The sequence below is a fragment of the Protopterus annectens genome, chromosome 1.part2 (assembly GCF_019279795.1).
Source record: "Protopterus annectens isolate FY-2018-M chromosome 1.part2, PAN1.0, whole genome shotgun sequence".
In the NCBI taxonomy this organism is placed as follows: Eukaryota; Metazoa; Chordata; order Ceratodontiformes; family Protopteridae; genus Protopterus; species Protopterus annectens.
In genome coordinates, this window is record NC_056727.1 from 821,067,310 (window position 1) to 821,084,825 (window position 17,516).

Below are 17,516 nucleotides of genomic sequence, written 5' to 3' on the forward strand. Positions count from 1 at the left end.
TTATGCTATCATAAAATGTAATAGACTAATAATATCTGACTATACCCTATCATCACAGCAATGGGCTCCAACTTGAGTTAAACTCCTATACAACTATATCAAAACATTTTACCTCAACCCCAGAGCCCTCCCTTTCCTGAATAGCAAAAACGTAAAAAAAATCTTAAAATACACTCAACCATAAAACATAAAATCACCACCATACAAAAGATTTTCAAATCCCTAAACTTATATAATGCATTCATTTCCCTACAACCAATCCACCTTAACCCCAATCTTACAATGAGTAATAATATTATTAATCTAAACAATTATCCCCTCCTTAAGGAATTAACATCTCTGATATATTTCCCTTCAAGAACAATACTATCACTGAAATGAGAACTCAGTTAAGCCTCCCTAAAAGTTATACAATCATTTTAAGGCAAATACGTGACCTTAGCCGCTATATTATAGATATCTCTGGTATAAGCACCAATGACATTCAAGTCAGTAAATTCATATGGAACCTCCTATCATTAAACAAAAAAATGTTATCTAGTTCCTACAAATGTATTCTCTCAATCAAAACTCAAAAATACATTATTTTTTTCTAAATACTGGAAGGAACTTGACCCTTCAATCACAAACAAACAAATATCCCAAGCCATCCTGCTAACCTCAAAACTCATTCCCCTTAAAAAACATAAATATACACAAATCATGTTATTTCATAATGCATACCTTACTCCAACCATTCTAAATAAAATATACCCCTCCACCTCACCATTCTGCTCCTATTGTGATAACCACAAGGCCAACCTGCTCCACATCTTCTGGAGCTCCAAGTACACCTACAAGCTCTGGTGCTCACTTAGAGTCCAACTTGAAAAAATGTGCTACGAAAAAACAACTCTGTCCTGGATGCTAGCTCTCCCACATATCACCCCCACTGGTCTACCTAAACTACAAACATGCATATTAGTAACACTAGTCTCATTACTTAAACACTACATTACATTGGAAGGATAGAGCATCATTCACCTGGGAGGGTTTCAAATACCTTGCTACCAAGCACCTTCTGGCCCATAAATATTTAACCTTTACTCAGAAATCCCATGCCTACTTTACTGAATTCTGGAAATCCCTTTTTGATCACATTCTAGTTTGATGTTAGTATCTTTACTTAACGATAGACATTTGGCATATATGTAAATAGTTTTAATTGTTTCTTTTCAGTTATGTTTATTCTTATCAATGTAATCTTGTTTCTATTGATACCTTTCAAATATCAGTATTATGTTCAATGAATCTTTGCTCAAAAAGTAATAAAAGGGTCACAAAAAAAAACAAAGGATAATGAAGACATAGACAATGAGACAAGTTTATGGGGTTGCTAGCCAGGGACAGGAAAAATCCAAAGGAAGATCATATAGTCAGTTCAATTTTTTAGGTTGTCCCTTGTTCTGGGAGGACACTTCTCTCTTCTTTGACCATCCCCACCACTGGTTTTCAGAATTTTGTTTGCCTGAACCTCATAGATAGATGCATTCTGATTCTTAATAGAAAGACTGGTACTGGAAAAAAAGTTTTTGTCATATTTCAGAAAGGAAGGCTGAAAATCTGAGTAACCCGTTGAATTAAACTTTACCCTTTCATCAAAGCTTTTAAGAACTTCTGCAGAGGAAGGAACAAATGATAACTTCTTATATACATCCTTCGGTAAATTTTGAGACTTTAACCAAACAAATCTTCTCAAATCAGAGAAAGTGGCAATAGTCCTGGAAACAATATTGTTAGTATCAAAAGCACATTTCAAGGAATACTGCCTGAGCCGTAGCTACTACTGCAGATATAAGACATTTTAGTACATGAAGGAGGGAGTTGATCAGTTAAATTCCTTAAATTATCATACCAAGCCTGCAAAAGCTTAAAACCTGTGCCTGGCAATTCACACATTTCAAGGCAATGTGGAAGAAGAATAAACCTTTCTACCAAAGTTATCCAAAAACTTTTGCAGATTGTCAGAAAGGTTAAGGTTGGCAGCTGAAAGACGTTTGGAAGATGATGATTCTGACAAGGAAATAACTTAGGATCTGCCCTGGGATTAGAAAAAAGAGTTTATTAGATTGAGGCACTTTGTACAACTAACCAGACATTTTAGAAGCTGGTGGCTGACTGTCAGGAAAAGTGCAGGCTGCCAAAAAGGCATCATCTAAGGCTGCTAAAACAGAATGGATAAGTGCAAGTTCAGGAAACCCATTTGTCATAAATCATAATATATTTGTTGAGGTACAGACTTGTCTTTTTGTCCCCACTGAAAAAAAGTCCCTTACATTGGCAATAGTAACAGAAATTTACCATTTTATAGAAGGAAAATCTGAAGGAAAACTCTCTTGAGAATCAGGATTTCCATCCTGTGGTGAGGAAATAAGAGAAACTCCCAGTCCAAATCCTGTCCCTCAGACTGGAAATCAGAACCTAACAGTGAAGAAATACAGCAACTTTCTACTTTTCTGAAGATGATATTAACCACTCAATGACTGAGGTGTTTCCAACAATAAATTTGACAAACTCAGGCAGTAACCTGCTCCAAATGAGGAAAAACAATAGAAAAGCTGGACAGACAGTTTGTGCTCCAGGTATGAGGCTCCTCAGTTCAGCTTAGCAAAGCAGCATCCCACAATATCTTCCCCAAAGGCTGCAAGGGTGGTTCTCTTTCCCAAGCAAAGGTAATTCTACAACTACAGAGTATGTACCTGACTCCTAAGCCATAGTGGCATTGCAAGAAACAACATCGGAGGGACCCAAGGAAAAAGATGAGCTGTTTGAGAGACAACAGAAATCTGGGAAGGAAGTGATAAGAAGTATTTAGATGATTTACATAGGTCAAAAACTTTTAGAATAGGGATCTCACAGAACAAGAAGAGCAACAGCAAAGTGCAAAAGGGAAAATAGGAGAGTATTTGTATAACATGCAGATTAGAAATCAATTATGCCAAGGTTGGACAAAGATGAGGCTCAACAAATAATAGTTAAGATAAGAGAAGATGAGATAAAAACAGTGGTGCATAATTCATTGGTAAAGAAGTCTCTTTGATATGGAAGTCTGAAAGTTAGGAGGGAAGACCGTGATAAATATCTGGAAGATATTTTAATAGTATTTTAAAGGGATGAGCAGTACCTTGGAAGAAAGTTTTGGTGAATGTGTTACACAAAGAGGATAAAGACATGCTAGACCCAACTTGATATAGACCCATTTCAAATCTAAACCATGATTACAAAGTGTTTATGTCTATACTAGGCTAAGAGAATGGTAAATACATTGCCAGAATTAATACATATGGATCAATGTGATTTTTGTAGAGGGGAAAAGCATTTGGCAACATTAATAGAACAATGAAACAAAAAAAAAAATGCCACTGTTTGTGGGTCTTGATGCAGAGAAAGCATTCAACAGAGTAAGCAAGTGCAATGGAAGCACTTGCATTTCTTGATACCATAATAAGGTTAATTAGATGGATATATGAAGGACTGGAGGCAAGAATTAAAGTGGGACAGTTCCTCTCTAATAAGTTGTCTTTGAACATAGGGACCAGGCAAGGGTGCACCCTTTCTTCTTTGTAATTTGCTTTATATTTACAGCTAATGGCAAAGAATATATGGGGCAAAAAAACCCTCAAGAGTATACTTGGCATGATAATCAAGAAAAGTTGGCTTTATTTGCAGATGATATTTAAATAAAATAAATATATTTAAATTTAGAAAAAATCATTTCATTGTTGTAGTACATTTTGAGGCAGTTTCAAGTCATTTTGAGATATAAAATTAAAGAAGATAAAACAAAAGCCATAACTGTAAATTATGCATCCACACACAAAATGTCTCAGCACTACCCATATTAATGTGAACACAATATGATGAAGTATTTAGGGGTATGGAATAAAACAGCTTCTGTCATGGCAGCTAAGGATATGGGAAGAGACTAAACAAAAGGCAATGCAAAAACTGAGAAGCTGGAAGCTCTTGTATATGGATATGGATAATAAGAAATAAGAAAAGAAGTGTTTTAGTCATTTTAGCTTTAAATACATGTTAGGAATATTTTTATCAACTAAAGGATAATTTGTAGACATTAATTAATAAACGTTAAAGAAATGTATCTGAGAGGGAAAGACAGCAAGAGTTAAGTGGGGTAAGTCGATCCTCCCAGTAGAACAAGGTGGTTTAGGATTACCTGATTTGAAGGGATATTTTAGAGTTCACAGTTAAGACTCACATACATAATGCAAGCAAAAGACTACAATTTAAAGTGGAAAAGGATAATGTTGAGGTGGAGGGTGAAGAAATAAGGAGTGAGTGGAATTATGGATGCAGATGCTTAAGGAGAGTAATAACAACCATAAAGAATATTGCAGAAAGTACTCACCTAACACCTTTACTGAATTATCAAGACATAGGTAAACATGCATTTATACAAAAGAAAACAAACCATATTAAACTGTTCCTAGTTATAAACACTATACCTCACATATGTTTTGTATAACGATCATCAATCCAGCATGACATAAATTGCTCAATTCCTGCCATCCCTTAAATCTCACTCTTCCTCCAAATCATTATTCTGCATGTACTGTTCCCACAATTTCCATTTTTTTCTGTGTGATTTGCTCTTACCCATTTCAAAAGATCCCATTTCCAGTTCTTTTATCTTTGTTATAATATTCAATACTTCAAATGCAGTTAGTTTAGATGTTGCTTTTTTGGCAACTGCCAGAATTCTAGGCAGTTCAGATCCTGTATCCCAGCTCAAAAAATTATTTCTTTAGGTACACCCATTTGTTCACCCAATATTTCTGACACAGTACTTTGTGGGGAATTTGTGAAGTCTGCTAACTCATTACACTCTCACAACACATGTTCCCAGTTACCTCTTTCTTTGCCATCACACCTCTAGCATTTGTCATCTACCTGAGGAAAAAATCTTTGGAGTCTGCTTGGAGGTATAAAAATACCCATGCAAACACTTCCAAGCTAAAATCCTACATCTTCTGGACTTTTTTACATACTTGGGAGCTGTACATATGCACTCGCATTGTTTCCTTGGGAATTGCTTATCTGATCTCGCTTCCCGATCTTTTTTAACCTCCTTTGATTGATTCCTATAGTCATTGTGCAATATTTTATATGCCCTACTAATTATGCCTTTTTTAAAAGCAGCCTCCACTCTAAATTCATCCAAAATCCCTACCCTACCAGTATAGGTCTTTCACTTTGGATTCCCATATCCCTTTCTCTTTGCCAACCCCTCATAGGGAAGGCAGTCCATAGCCTGCAGTCCAAATATTTTCTTGGCCTCTTCTCATTCTCTTACCTTTCCCTGTCTATTTATTTGCTTCCAATACTTTTTTTCCTTTGCCAGTTCTCCCCAGTAAAGCGCACACTTTCTTATTCTCTGTATCCCTAAATTGCAGTCACCCCCTATCAGCAAAATCTCCTTTCTGTATTCTTGTGTTGGCTTACTTCGTAGAATACTTTCTGTTGCTTTATGAATACAGTATTTTATATTGCTATTATTATTCTCTTTAAGGATCTGCATCCAAAATCTCACTCACTCCTTAATTGTTGAATGCCCCAGACACATTTCATCCTCATACCTTTCCACTTGGAATTATAGTTTTCTGTTTGTGTTATGAATATTAGCCTTAACTGTGTAGCTCTAAAATATCCCTTCAATATTCATGTTCCAAAATAATAGGAGATAGTGTAGCCATTATGATAAGAAGTTATTATTCCCACCTGTTATATATAATGACAGATTTTAAATGTCTCCTTCCAGATTTTGTGTTACATGCACCTACTAATGATTGTCAGGCTGATCTTTTATAAAGTTTTTCTTGTCATCTTCATTTGAACCTACATCATGTTTTATAAGACTTTTTGCTTTAATTAAAACCAACCCTCCAAAAAAAAAAAAAAAAACAAACACACCACAGAACACCCCATCTTCTATCAATTTAGAGGAAACATACAAACATATGTACATTTTCAAGAAATTAAGTTGAACTTCCCATATAGGAACAATCGTCTCAAACTGACATCTGCTCCCATAATCATTACCTAATCTAAAATTAAGGTTACTCATGCTTAAAGTGCATTTCACAGCCTGTGCTATCACTTGCTATCTGTTTTCTTATCTCTGTTCCTCTCCCAGATGTGAAAAACAGCATGTATGTTTTCAGCAAAGATTACTTTTTAGCCCTAAGTAAATGTGCAGTGGCAACCTTTAAACAAAACTAAATTGTGCACTGTTCTGTTAAATGCATGAAATATCAAGGCTGCTGTTTAAATGGGGACTCTGTCTGCAGAGAGAAAGACAACATTATCTATAACCAAAAAGCTCATTAAAACATAAAACAGTATTTGTTTACTGGAAAAAAGGAAGAAAAATATCTCACCTTTGCCATAATATCAGCATAAGCCATGTAAAGATAATCTTCTTCTAGTTTACTGCAGGAAGAAACAAAATCAGTTTTATACTTTATGGTGATTGTGATATAGAAATAATAGTATCTAGTTTATAAAGAAATGATGCACATTTATACAAAAATGTAATCACTTTTCTAAAGTACAGGTACAAGTAAGCTAAAACATATATTTGTTGTATTGCTGTTACATTTAAGAATTATTTATACACAAAGTATTTACATGAATTTAAACTACTGCTTTAACATATTAGTTTACACAGACCAGTATATTCATTCAGTGCTGTGGAGCAACTGTTGATCAGCAATGCACTTTTTAGTTGATGTAACAACCATACATTTCAGCTGCACTTTCCATAAGGAAGGGTAGAAACTGAAAACATAGCTAGCTGCCTGTCCAAATCCAAATAAATGAAAACCTATTTTTTACCTGTTGGGAATTTTTACTCCATGGAATTGCTACACTGTAAATCAAAGAATGTAATACAAGCAAATATTGCTTCAGAGACATAGACAGAGCAAGGTTATTATTCAAACTGATCCAAAAGTACCAAAGCACCAAGTAAGCTAAATCTGAGAATACCAGTATATTCCTGGTCATAAAGAATGCTATATCAATGGGCCAGGAATCTTTGTTTAAGCTGTTCAATAACAAACTGATCTCCCCATAGAACATGGTGGTCTTGGATTATTTAATTTGAAGGAATACTTTACTCTTAAGGTATATGTATATAATTCAAGCAGATTATAAATCAAAGTGGAGAAGGAATGAAACAGAGTAGATGGGGATTCAAAAAATATGAACAGAATAGGATTTTTGATGAAGATTATTAAGGAGAATAACAACAACCATATAGAATATTATATTCAGAAAGTAACAGAAAGTATTCTAAAACCTAAGCAACACGGAATGGGAAAAAAAAGAGAATTTACCAATAGGGATGAGTGCAAATATGGGTACAGAAAACATGCAAGAGTGGGTTGGATATTACCAGAGGAAATTAGCAAAGGAACCAAGGTGTCAGGAACAAATAACTGAGGTGGTAAGGAAACATAGTAAGATGAGGAGAAACAGAAGTTTAGATTGAGGGATTGAGAGTGCCCTTCCTACTGGGGATTGATAACAGGGTATAGGCACAGACAAAGGGATAAGGGAGTGCTAGGTGAAAAAACAACTCTGGTAGAGTTTTTAGCTGAGTCTATAACAGAAGCTGCTGTTACAAAAAGAGAAAATTAATAAGGCACATAAAATATTGCACAATACTTCTAAGAATCAATCAGAGGGGATAGAAAAGAGAATAAAAAGACAATTTACACTGGAACAATGGAAGGACATCTTTATGGCTTCTGTAAAGACTGGTAGAGATGGGTGGCGGTTGCCAGCCCAGCCAGATAGAATTGTGCATATAATTCTATCATTTGTAAATATGAATGTTGAACTTAAAACAATGTGGCAACATTGCCATCTGCTGTAAAGAAAGCTAAGTCAAGCATTTCTTGTTGGTCCTTTGAAATTAAAATTATTTCATAGTAAAACCAAAAGCAAGTCCACCACTATTCCAATGAATGCATCTTTGAGGCAAGTAACAATCAAAAATATAAAGCATGGACACATCCAAGGCTGAAATAATGAACAAGAACTTTACTGTGCACAGACACAAGCGCTTTCACTTATCGCTTCTTCATCTGAAGATCCAGCCTTGGACGTGTCCGTATTTTATATTTATAAAATTATTTCATCACTGCCTTTGATGTTTTACAAGTCATCTCCAGTCCAACTAGATGAAGGCTTTCTGCCTATTGTTTTAAGGATAAAGTTAATGACCAGAATTTATATGTAGAATGTCCTTTATTGCTCTAAGTGTAAAAGAGTGTAAATGCAGTTTCTGTCAGCCTGGGAACTCTAGGAAGTGTAAAAAGATGATATAATGTTTTAGCAGAAATGCAGTTTCAATTTAAACAGTGAGAACCAGAGATTATTAAGCATTTTTGTCTGGACATCCAACTCAGCACTGCCTTATGCTCTCTTTATGTAAGTAGTATGCTAGAACTGTGTTTTCTCCTAGAAATAGCTAGAAATTAGAAAGTTTACACTAAGTGTTTTTTTGTGATGTCAGAACTGTACTACTGATTTATTTTAAGTATTTCTGTGTGATCTCAGAACTCTCTTGACTAGCACTGATTGTGTAGTAGAAAGTATTGTCTTGTGGTTTTAATTATTTATCATTAAATATTTTAAAACCTTTTAACTGTGGCTGGTTTGGGTAGAGATAAGTTAAGCTCTAGATTACATTGCATATTTATAGAGTTTACTGTACAAGTCACTCCAAATAAGCTTGACTGATTAGTCACACTACCAATTGGATAATAATATTGCACAGTAATAATTGGACATCCTTTTAAGGGCCTTTGAGTAGCTGATAATTATTAGTGGGTGGTGGCAGCTGGTACTACTGTATAGTCTGGGTAAAAAGGGGCACAGCTGGAGAACCTGTGCCAGCCTTCCCCAGAAGTGTATGTGTGGTTGTGTAAACTCTTATCTCAAAGTGTGTGTGTGTCAGCTACTTGGGCAGGGACATGAAGCACTGGTTGGACAGAGAGGGTGCTGAAGGTTTTAGCTTGCCCACTAGGCTGAGATCTGGACCCTATAGCTGTGCCAGTGGGGAGTCTTACTGGGGACCTGGAGAGCAAGGGAGCGACCAGCCCCAGACTGACTGTGATCTCTGTGTGCTCTTAAGGGAAATTGCACTTTACTGTGTGTATTTGTTATCCTTTCCTCACATATGAGATGCCCTCTCTGATGTTAGTGGTGAGGAATAAGGCTCCTTGATTGCTGGGCCAGGGCACGGGTGTCACAGCTTCCAAGTAAGCAACAAAGTCCAGAGGGTGTAAAATTTTTCATAGAAGTGTTTGGATAGATATTTTATAGTTAACCATTTGAAATGTTGGGACCCATTAGATCAAGTTCCAAAATATTAACAATGAATATTTGAAAGATTGGACTTGTATATACCAAGTCCAAGATGCCATTTCATGGAATATTCCCTCTTCTCTGAGGTATGGCAATCTCAGAGTTGGTATATATGTCTGTTTTCGGGGGGGGGGTGGAGGGGGGGGCTAGTCCCCCTGTGCAAAAAGAAGTTTTAAAAAGAAGAGTGATCTTCGAGAGTCTCTCTTCTCCTGTGCTTTCTGTCTTTTTTTTCAGAGTCTTGGCATTTGGCATTTCAACTGCTAATATTTCAATAGGGAGCCAATTTTATACCCGAAACTTCAGAGTTTTCCTCAGGGTGTAACACACGCTGCAGGTGTGATAGGAAAGACAAAGGTAATGGGAAGCATTTTCTAGCATTGTAAGAAATAGGAATATTGTAAAAATTTCCTACAGATTACTTTGTAGGAAATATAGATGGAGTATACGGTTTCAACTAAGGAAATATTATTTTGAGATGGGATATAGTATTTGAATTGGTTAGCGATAGTAAGGCCTTACAAAGGAAAAACAATTTGTGTAATGTTGGAAGGAATGAAAATTATTAAAATGAAAGCATGTATATAAACTTTCAAGAAAATAACAATGGAAATATTATGGCTTTTCTGTTAGTCTATGTGTAATCATGTCACTTTTTAAAATGTGACGATTTAATGAAGATGCTTAAAAACAATCAGCTAAATGTTTACTTTGTTAAGCTAAATAGTTTATTTATTAGGACCAACATCAGATGAGCAGCCTTTAAAATCCAATTTAAAGGTATACGACTAGTAAAGGCTTATTTGTGAAACTTTCCAGATTAGCTGAGGTTAATTCTTTCAAACATAAAAAGAGGAATCTAGATAAGTTGCTATTATCTGCTTAATGCTTAGAAGACGGAGACTCTTAAGAATAAAGTAAAATTTTTCATGAAGTGCCGCTGTCCTGCTCCTATAATGTAAAACAGTACACTCATAGATTTTGGAATAACAAAAACATGGAAATTAAAACAAGAGTTACCTTCCATCATGGATGGAAACACAAAACATACTTGCATATGCCCCAGTATGTCAAAGGCTTCCTCTGTCTGCATTCACAGCAGTTTATTATGTTTCTATATTTGTAAGTGTTGTTGCTTCCAGGGAGTCAACAGCTGTTGCCATCTTTCCACAACCCCTTTTCCTATTTTTTGTGCATGTGGTCGGGATGCCACTTCACCAGTGATAATCATCTAGAGCCAAGCTTTGCACCATCATGTGGTTAGCCCTGCTACAGCAATTCTTCTACACCACACACTCACACCTATAGCCACTAGTTCAGAAAAAAAGCAAATCCCAAGAAGGAAAGACATCCCTGATCAGTATCAGTAAGAAACTAAGGTCCCTCATAAAATCATCCAAGGCTAACTTCGAAAGAAAAATAGCCCAGGATTCAAAAGATAACCACAAAGCCTTCTTTAGCTATGTCAAGAATCTAAGTGGCAACTCACAGATATGCTCTGAGCTAGTGCAAAACAGCAGAAAATGTACTGTACCTACTGATATTGCCAACATCCTGGCAGATAGATTCAGTGCAAACTTCACCCCCCTCTCACCCGCAAATGGGGCCACAACAATACCGGAAAATTCTAGTGTCCTAGAAATAACAGATGCACAAGTGAAAACAACCCTTTCAAAAGCCAAAAGCACAGCGTCAATGGGGACAGATGGTGTCCCAGGCTGCGTCTTGCACGAACTACAGAACAGACTAACCCCCCACCTAAACACACTGTTCAACCTCAGCCTCTCTACAGAAAGGTTATTCCGCTCCACAAAGCAGGGGCCACAACTGACCCTGGTAACTATTGCCTCATAAGCCTGACTAGCCTGGTCTGCAAGGCTATGGAGCGCATCATCATAGAACTCATTAACAAAGACATTGGGAACCTCCAAACACTTGACCCAACCCAGTTCGGCTTTGTTAAGGGCAGATCATGCCTACTAAACCTGATTGACTTCTTCGAGACAGTCACCAAGGCCATAGATGAGTGGAAGGTGGTTCACACAGCCTACCTTGACCACGCCAAGGCTTTTGACACCATTCCCCCACTCAGGAATTATACCGAGATGGGTTGCCAACTGGCTTACAGACAGAACTCACACAGTAAGAATAGCGGGCTCCAGGTCCGACTCTAAAGCAGTCACAAGTGGTGTCCCTCAAGGCTCGATCCTGGGACCCCTACTGCTCACCATATACTTCGCAGAAGAACAGGCAAACACAGGAGGACTATGGCTAACCAAGTTCGCTGATGACTGCAAACTGGGAGCCATAATTGACTCTCCGGCTGACATGGACATTCTCCAAAAGGGCCTTACTGAGACAGACACCTGGTGTCAAAGTCATGGTCTCAAGCTAAATGCCAAAAAATGCATAGTCATCCCATTTGAGAAAAACAAAACACCCATGAATTACCACATAGGTGGCTGCCCCCTTAATACAGAAGAGGTAGTAAGAGATCTGGGAACCCAGGTAGATAGTACTCTCCTTTGACAATCATATTGCCAAAGTAGTTAGGAAATCCTTCTATGTGGCCCATCTAATTACTAAAGGGTTTGCATCTAGAAATAAAGAGGTTATAGTGCCCCTCTACTCTTCACTCATCAGACGCCTCATAGAGTACAATGCCCCATTTGGAATGTACCTCACAAGACACTTCCAACAGCTGGAAAGACCACAAAAGTACCTCACCAAGAGGATTACTGGCCTCAAACATATGTCCTTTGCAGCCCAACTGGAAAAACTCTGGCTGTACTCAGTGGCATATCGCTTACTCAGAGGTGATCTCTGCCTGACTTACAAAGCCATGTCTAACTCAAAATTGATGGACATGCTCCACCTAAAGAAATCCAAGTCACTGCGAGCCACTGCGAGCCTCACCACAACAATAAACAGAACATGCTGGAGGGATAGATTCCTGTCACAGAGACTCCCCATGCTTTGGAAAAAAATTCCTAACTACATTAGGCAGAGCCTCTCACAAACACTCTTCAAGAGAAACCTTGACAAGTGGATGGGTAACAGAAAATACACCCCTGGGATGACTTCATTGGCTCTTCTTGACAGAGGCTCAGTTAATTAACCAATGGGGCGGCGAACGCTGACACACTCTAGCTAGGCTTATAAATGCCCTTGGACAGATAGCCTAGTACCTACCTATGAACCTATGAACTTAGAGTATTCAATCCACCTACTGCATATCTTTGGAATGTGGGAGGAAGCCGGAACACCTGGAGGTATCCTACACAAACACAGGGAGGCCATAATGGCTCCACACAGAAGGCAGTCCAGCTGAGAATTGAACTGTGGAACCTCTTGCTGTGAGGTAACTATGCTATTTATTGTGCCACAAAAGCTATAACCATGCAGAAATTTCTGACAGCTAAAACACAGTGCATTTTCTTCCAGGGACTGAAATGTTTATTCCATCAGAAATAACGTAAGTATGCCTGTTTCATCTTTCTCCAAAGTACAATCTTTCCACCACACTTTACAGACTTGTAAGGGGATCCACTGATTAAAATCAAATATGTTTTAAAGTCCTTAATGTCTTAAGAAGTTAGGCCAGCAAGCAGGCTCATCTCTTCTAAATCAGTCTCCAGACATGCCATCTTCTTTATATTATCCCATTGTGAACACAGTCCAAAGCAAACTTTCCATTGTCTTAAGAGTCACCATAACCCTTGTGGCAGAAGGCTAATAAACCTGCAAACCTATAACCAGCCCATAATACCTCACAAAGAAATTACATTTTCTCTTACTACAAAGCATCTAGATTTATCTTAAAAGAAAAGAGTTTCAAATGTTGCATTACCTTAACAGAAAAGTAGTTTAACAAATGATGAAGCTATTCAGAGATAAAAAACATTTTCACTGTTATTTAATATTTAGCAGAATAGCATGAGATCTCATGGAGATAAAGCATTTCAAATAAGTGATAACAAAAGGTCTTGAATAAAAAAGGTCCTCCTTAATAAGAGAACAGAATTAAGTATTGCTTGTTATATCTTGCCAAAGGAAAAAAGAGGAATTCTAAACTTCCTTAACAAGTATGAGGTGCATGTGACTTCTCCAAAATGTTGATAAACCATACAACAGTTTTTCCTCACAATACTAAACATATGAGGAATCTGTGTGTGATGCAATGAAACAGACTCTTGCATCTTTTTGTGTTTCATGTCATATTACCACTTAAAAATAAAATGGATACAAGTTTCTTGGTCAAATGTGTGTAAATTCACATGTATTCATGGGGTCTACTTTGACCCACCGGAATTATATTTCTACGAAAATCAACTTCCCGGCTCCTTTTTCCAAAAGTGCATTTCTCTGAAGATCACTGAACAGCAAAAAAAAAAAAAAAAACAATAACTACACTAAATACATATATGCAGGGGTGCAAGACCCCTGCACTCCCTAAGTGAGGGGTTGCACCCCCTACCCCCGCTACTGATATATTCTAACTCCAAGATCACACTACAGTGGGGAAAAGGGAATATTCCCTTATCCTCACTGTGCCGGGATCTACACCAACAAGCTTGCTTGCTGTTCGGCGATCAGCTTTTCATGAAAGTGCATTTTTGGAGAAATGCACTTTCGCAAAAACAGAGTCGCAAAGATGATTTTGGTAGAAATGTAATTTCGGTGGGTCAAAGTAGCCCCATATTCATGATATATATATTCATATATTTGCCAGCATTAAAGCTTTGCTGCAAGACTGCAGGCATCTGCAAACATGGTTTAAAAAACCTTAGGTTTTATCTGCAACAAGGAAATAAAGTTTGAATAAGACAGGGCCCCAGAACAGATCTTTGTGGCATCACACTAAACATCATTTGCCACAGTGGGTGAGACACTTGAGTGGTAACTTGTATGTCCAATCTTTCAAAGCAGTTTATTCAAGAATCCAGAATGTGGACATGTATCGTGACTTACCTATATCCATACAAAATATATCAGTAGTCTTGGGCTTGAACTATTGTTCCATTAATTCATCCATTTTTTAGACACTTGTCATGATGGTGTAAAACAGAGACAAGACTTATCTAGACCAACAAAGTGGTATACTCAGGAATTTCAAAGCAGGCAAATGAGATAATCTCTGCAGCATGTCCGCAGTGTACCCTGGGGTCTCCTTCCAGTGAGTTATGCCTGGTACACTTTATGTGGAAGGCATCAAGGAGAAATCATAGCTAGCTGTACAAAACCACTGCAGCTGACTCCACTAAACCTAGAGAAACAGCATGAGTTTTCCAAATTCCTCCAAGATTGCATGATCTCAGTCTGCCACTGATGGTAAGCTCAAATGTCCTATAAAGGAGCCACACCTGTGATGATTTTCTCTGTGGTCTCACCTTTTCAGTCATTTCTCAATCCTCATGACCACTGATGAAGGCAGAGACATAGATCAATTGTTATACTCATCTTAGGACTCAGTTCTTGCTTCCTTACCACAGTCCAGTAAAACTCATGTTTTACTGTCACCTCTGCAACCATCTGCTGGTCATGTCCTGATTCACTCTGCCTTAATTCATAAATAAGACACTAAAATAGTTAAACTTCTGTATTTGAAAAAGCTGTTCCCCCAGATGCAGACAGCAATCTACTCTTTTTTGAGAGAGAACCATGAAGTATCAGTTTTCACTGCAACCACTTAACGGTCATCAGTAAAATGCTACAGTACATGCCAGAGACCACAATCACTTGAGATGGAGATAACAGCATCATCTGTGAACACAAAGGTATAATCCTGTATCCCTAACAAGGATAGGCTTCAAACCTCACTTGCACCTTAATATCTTATTCTTTATAATAATGAACAGAAGATGAAACATGAGACATCCTTACTAGAATCCCACAGCTGTGGCTTGACAGTATTCAATTTAATGCCAAGAATACAGATAAACTCTTGCTCCTCAAAGACACAAGCCAAATTTCATGGAACTGCTAAACTGGGACCCTAAACTGTTGTAGCACCTACACAAGACTTTCCAGGGTACATGATTTACATGCATGTGCATGCCATAAATCACCTTCAATATCTGTGCAAGGACAAAGAGTTGCTCTGGTGATCCATGGATGAGATGGAATCAGCACTAGTTCTTCTGAGTCAGAGGCTCAGCTCACTATCATTATCACTATCACTATCACTATCACGATCACTATTAGGTGTCCCCCCCCACCCTGAATGGCCTTTTCAGGGGAGGCTAAGAACTATGATCCCTTTAGAATGAGAACACAGAATCCTATTCCACTTTATGAAAATGCACTGTAAAACATATGGCCAACTAGCAGGTTTTATATTACAAAATCGAAGCTTTACTTAATCGAATAAGTAAAGCTCGAACTTGCAATATCAAAAACATAAATTGTCTATTGGACGATTTAACCCAGGGAAACACTTCCCTTGGCCATTCTGTGGAGTATGCCCTTTTCTCTAATTTGGAGTGATTTCGGAGTTGGTATATTTTCGTGGGGGCCATAGCCCCCCACTTGATTTTGGATGTAAAGTTTTTTTTTTTTAATTCGGCCAAGAGAAGTGTTTCCCTTGGTTGAATCGGCCATTCGACAATTTTAGCTTTCGATATTACAAGATCAAGCTTTAGTTATTCGATTAACTAAAGCTTCGATGTTGTAATACAGATGCGACTAGCACAAAAAAGCCCAAATCAGAACTAAAATAATGAAATGAAAATAAAACCAAACGGGCATAAATTGAATTATTAGTTTTGTTGGATTTTTATTGATTTTTTTTGATTGGTGTTTGATTAATTGTATAACTATATAAGAACTAAATTATCTTTTTATCTATGGATCTGAAGAAGCATAGCTAAGTGAAAGCGTGGATCCGTTTTGTTGTTTTAGTAAATATATGCTTACAGTTGTGGTAGCCCTATTGGTTTTCTTTTCATTTCACTTTATTAAAATGGGGACCACAACTTCACTCTGCCACTACACAGATAATGCCACTATTTTCTACACAACACTAAGGACTGCCTTAAACATGGAAACCCTAACGTGCAGCACCTTCATCATTTCTAGTGAGATCTAATCTATTATTGCATGCTTTCCAGAATGCAATTATTTTAAATGCTACAGCAATCTTATCTACAGAAAAAGAAGCAATCTCACCAGTTGCATCTGGCACTGCCTCCTCAGAGGATGTGAGTCTGTCAGATTCAACATTTCTTCACAGTATTCATTCAACTTCCTGAAAATGTACCCAAGCAAAGTCAGACTTTCTGTACCCTTACTGCGAAAAATCTGGGCAATATCTCACTTTCCACTCCTGAGTTGACAGATGCTTTCCCAGAAGCTAGCTGAAGTCATCCAAAGGTCATTTTACATGGGTATCAAAACTTAGGCCTTCACTTTGTTGAATGCAGCAGATGCTGCCTTTCTGGTTTGTTAGTACGCACTGGGTAAATTTAAAAAACAAACAAAAAAAAAAAACTATATATATATATATATATATATATATATATGCTAGTATTGCACAAAAGATTTCTTTAAATATGTTGCTTTCCATCAACATTAGAATCTGCTCACTAGTGGATAATTCTTAAGAGTTATTACAAAGACAGTCTAGTTGTGTAAGCAAACTTGCTATAACAGAAGCTGTTTGAATGGGCACTGGGCAGTAGCCAAAGCTATATGGGTTATATGAGGAAACTGCAAATCAGAGTTGAAGTAAAATCCTTTATTCCTTGAACAGTAAGCGCTTTCGCGATGCTCAGAACGCTTCATCAGACTTTAATAAAAACAGTTGTGCTTACTCCACTTAAATATTCAAAACAACCAATAAAAACAGTAAAAATTGTCACATGAAAAACACTTTGGAATAGTACATCAACAATGAATAAAAAAAGGGGGGGGGAGAGATACCAAGTAGAGAAATATATGCATTATAATAAAAACTCTATATGAAAAAACACATAATGGAGTGTTTATACATATCTATAATAATGTGTGTGTATATAGGAAAATACAAATACATACGTCATACATCTATATCATTGCATGTATATTATCTACTAGCGTCTGAATGG

At 37.2% G+C, this 17,516-nt stretch overlaps 1 protein-coding gene across 1 annotated transcript in view; it reads right to left on the reverse strand.

Annotated features, from left to right (window-relative positions):
- The window catches only part of RYR2 (ryanodine receptor 2), a 6,224,161-nt gene that overhangs the window by 1,647,244 nt on the left and 4,559,401 nt on the right, over nucleotides 1-17,516 (reverse strand). Inside the window, exon 78 of the mRNA XM_044059048.1 lies at nucleotides 6,438-6,489. Within this exon, the coding sequence (XP_043914983.1) occupies nucleotides 6,438-6,489 (52 nt within the window). The remainder of the gene's footprint in view (nucleotides 1-6,437; nucleotides 6,490-17,516) is intronic.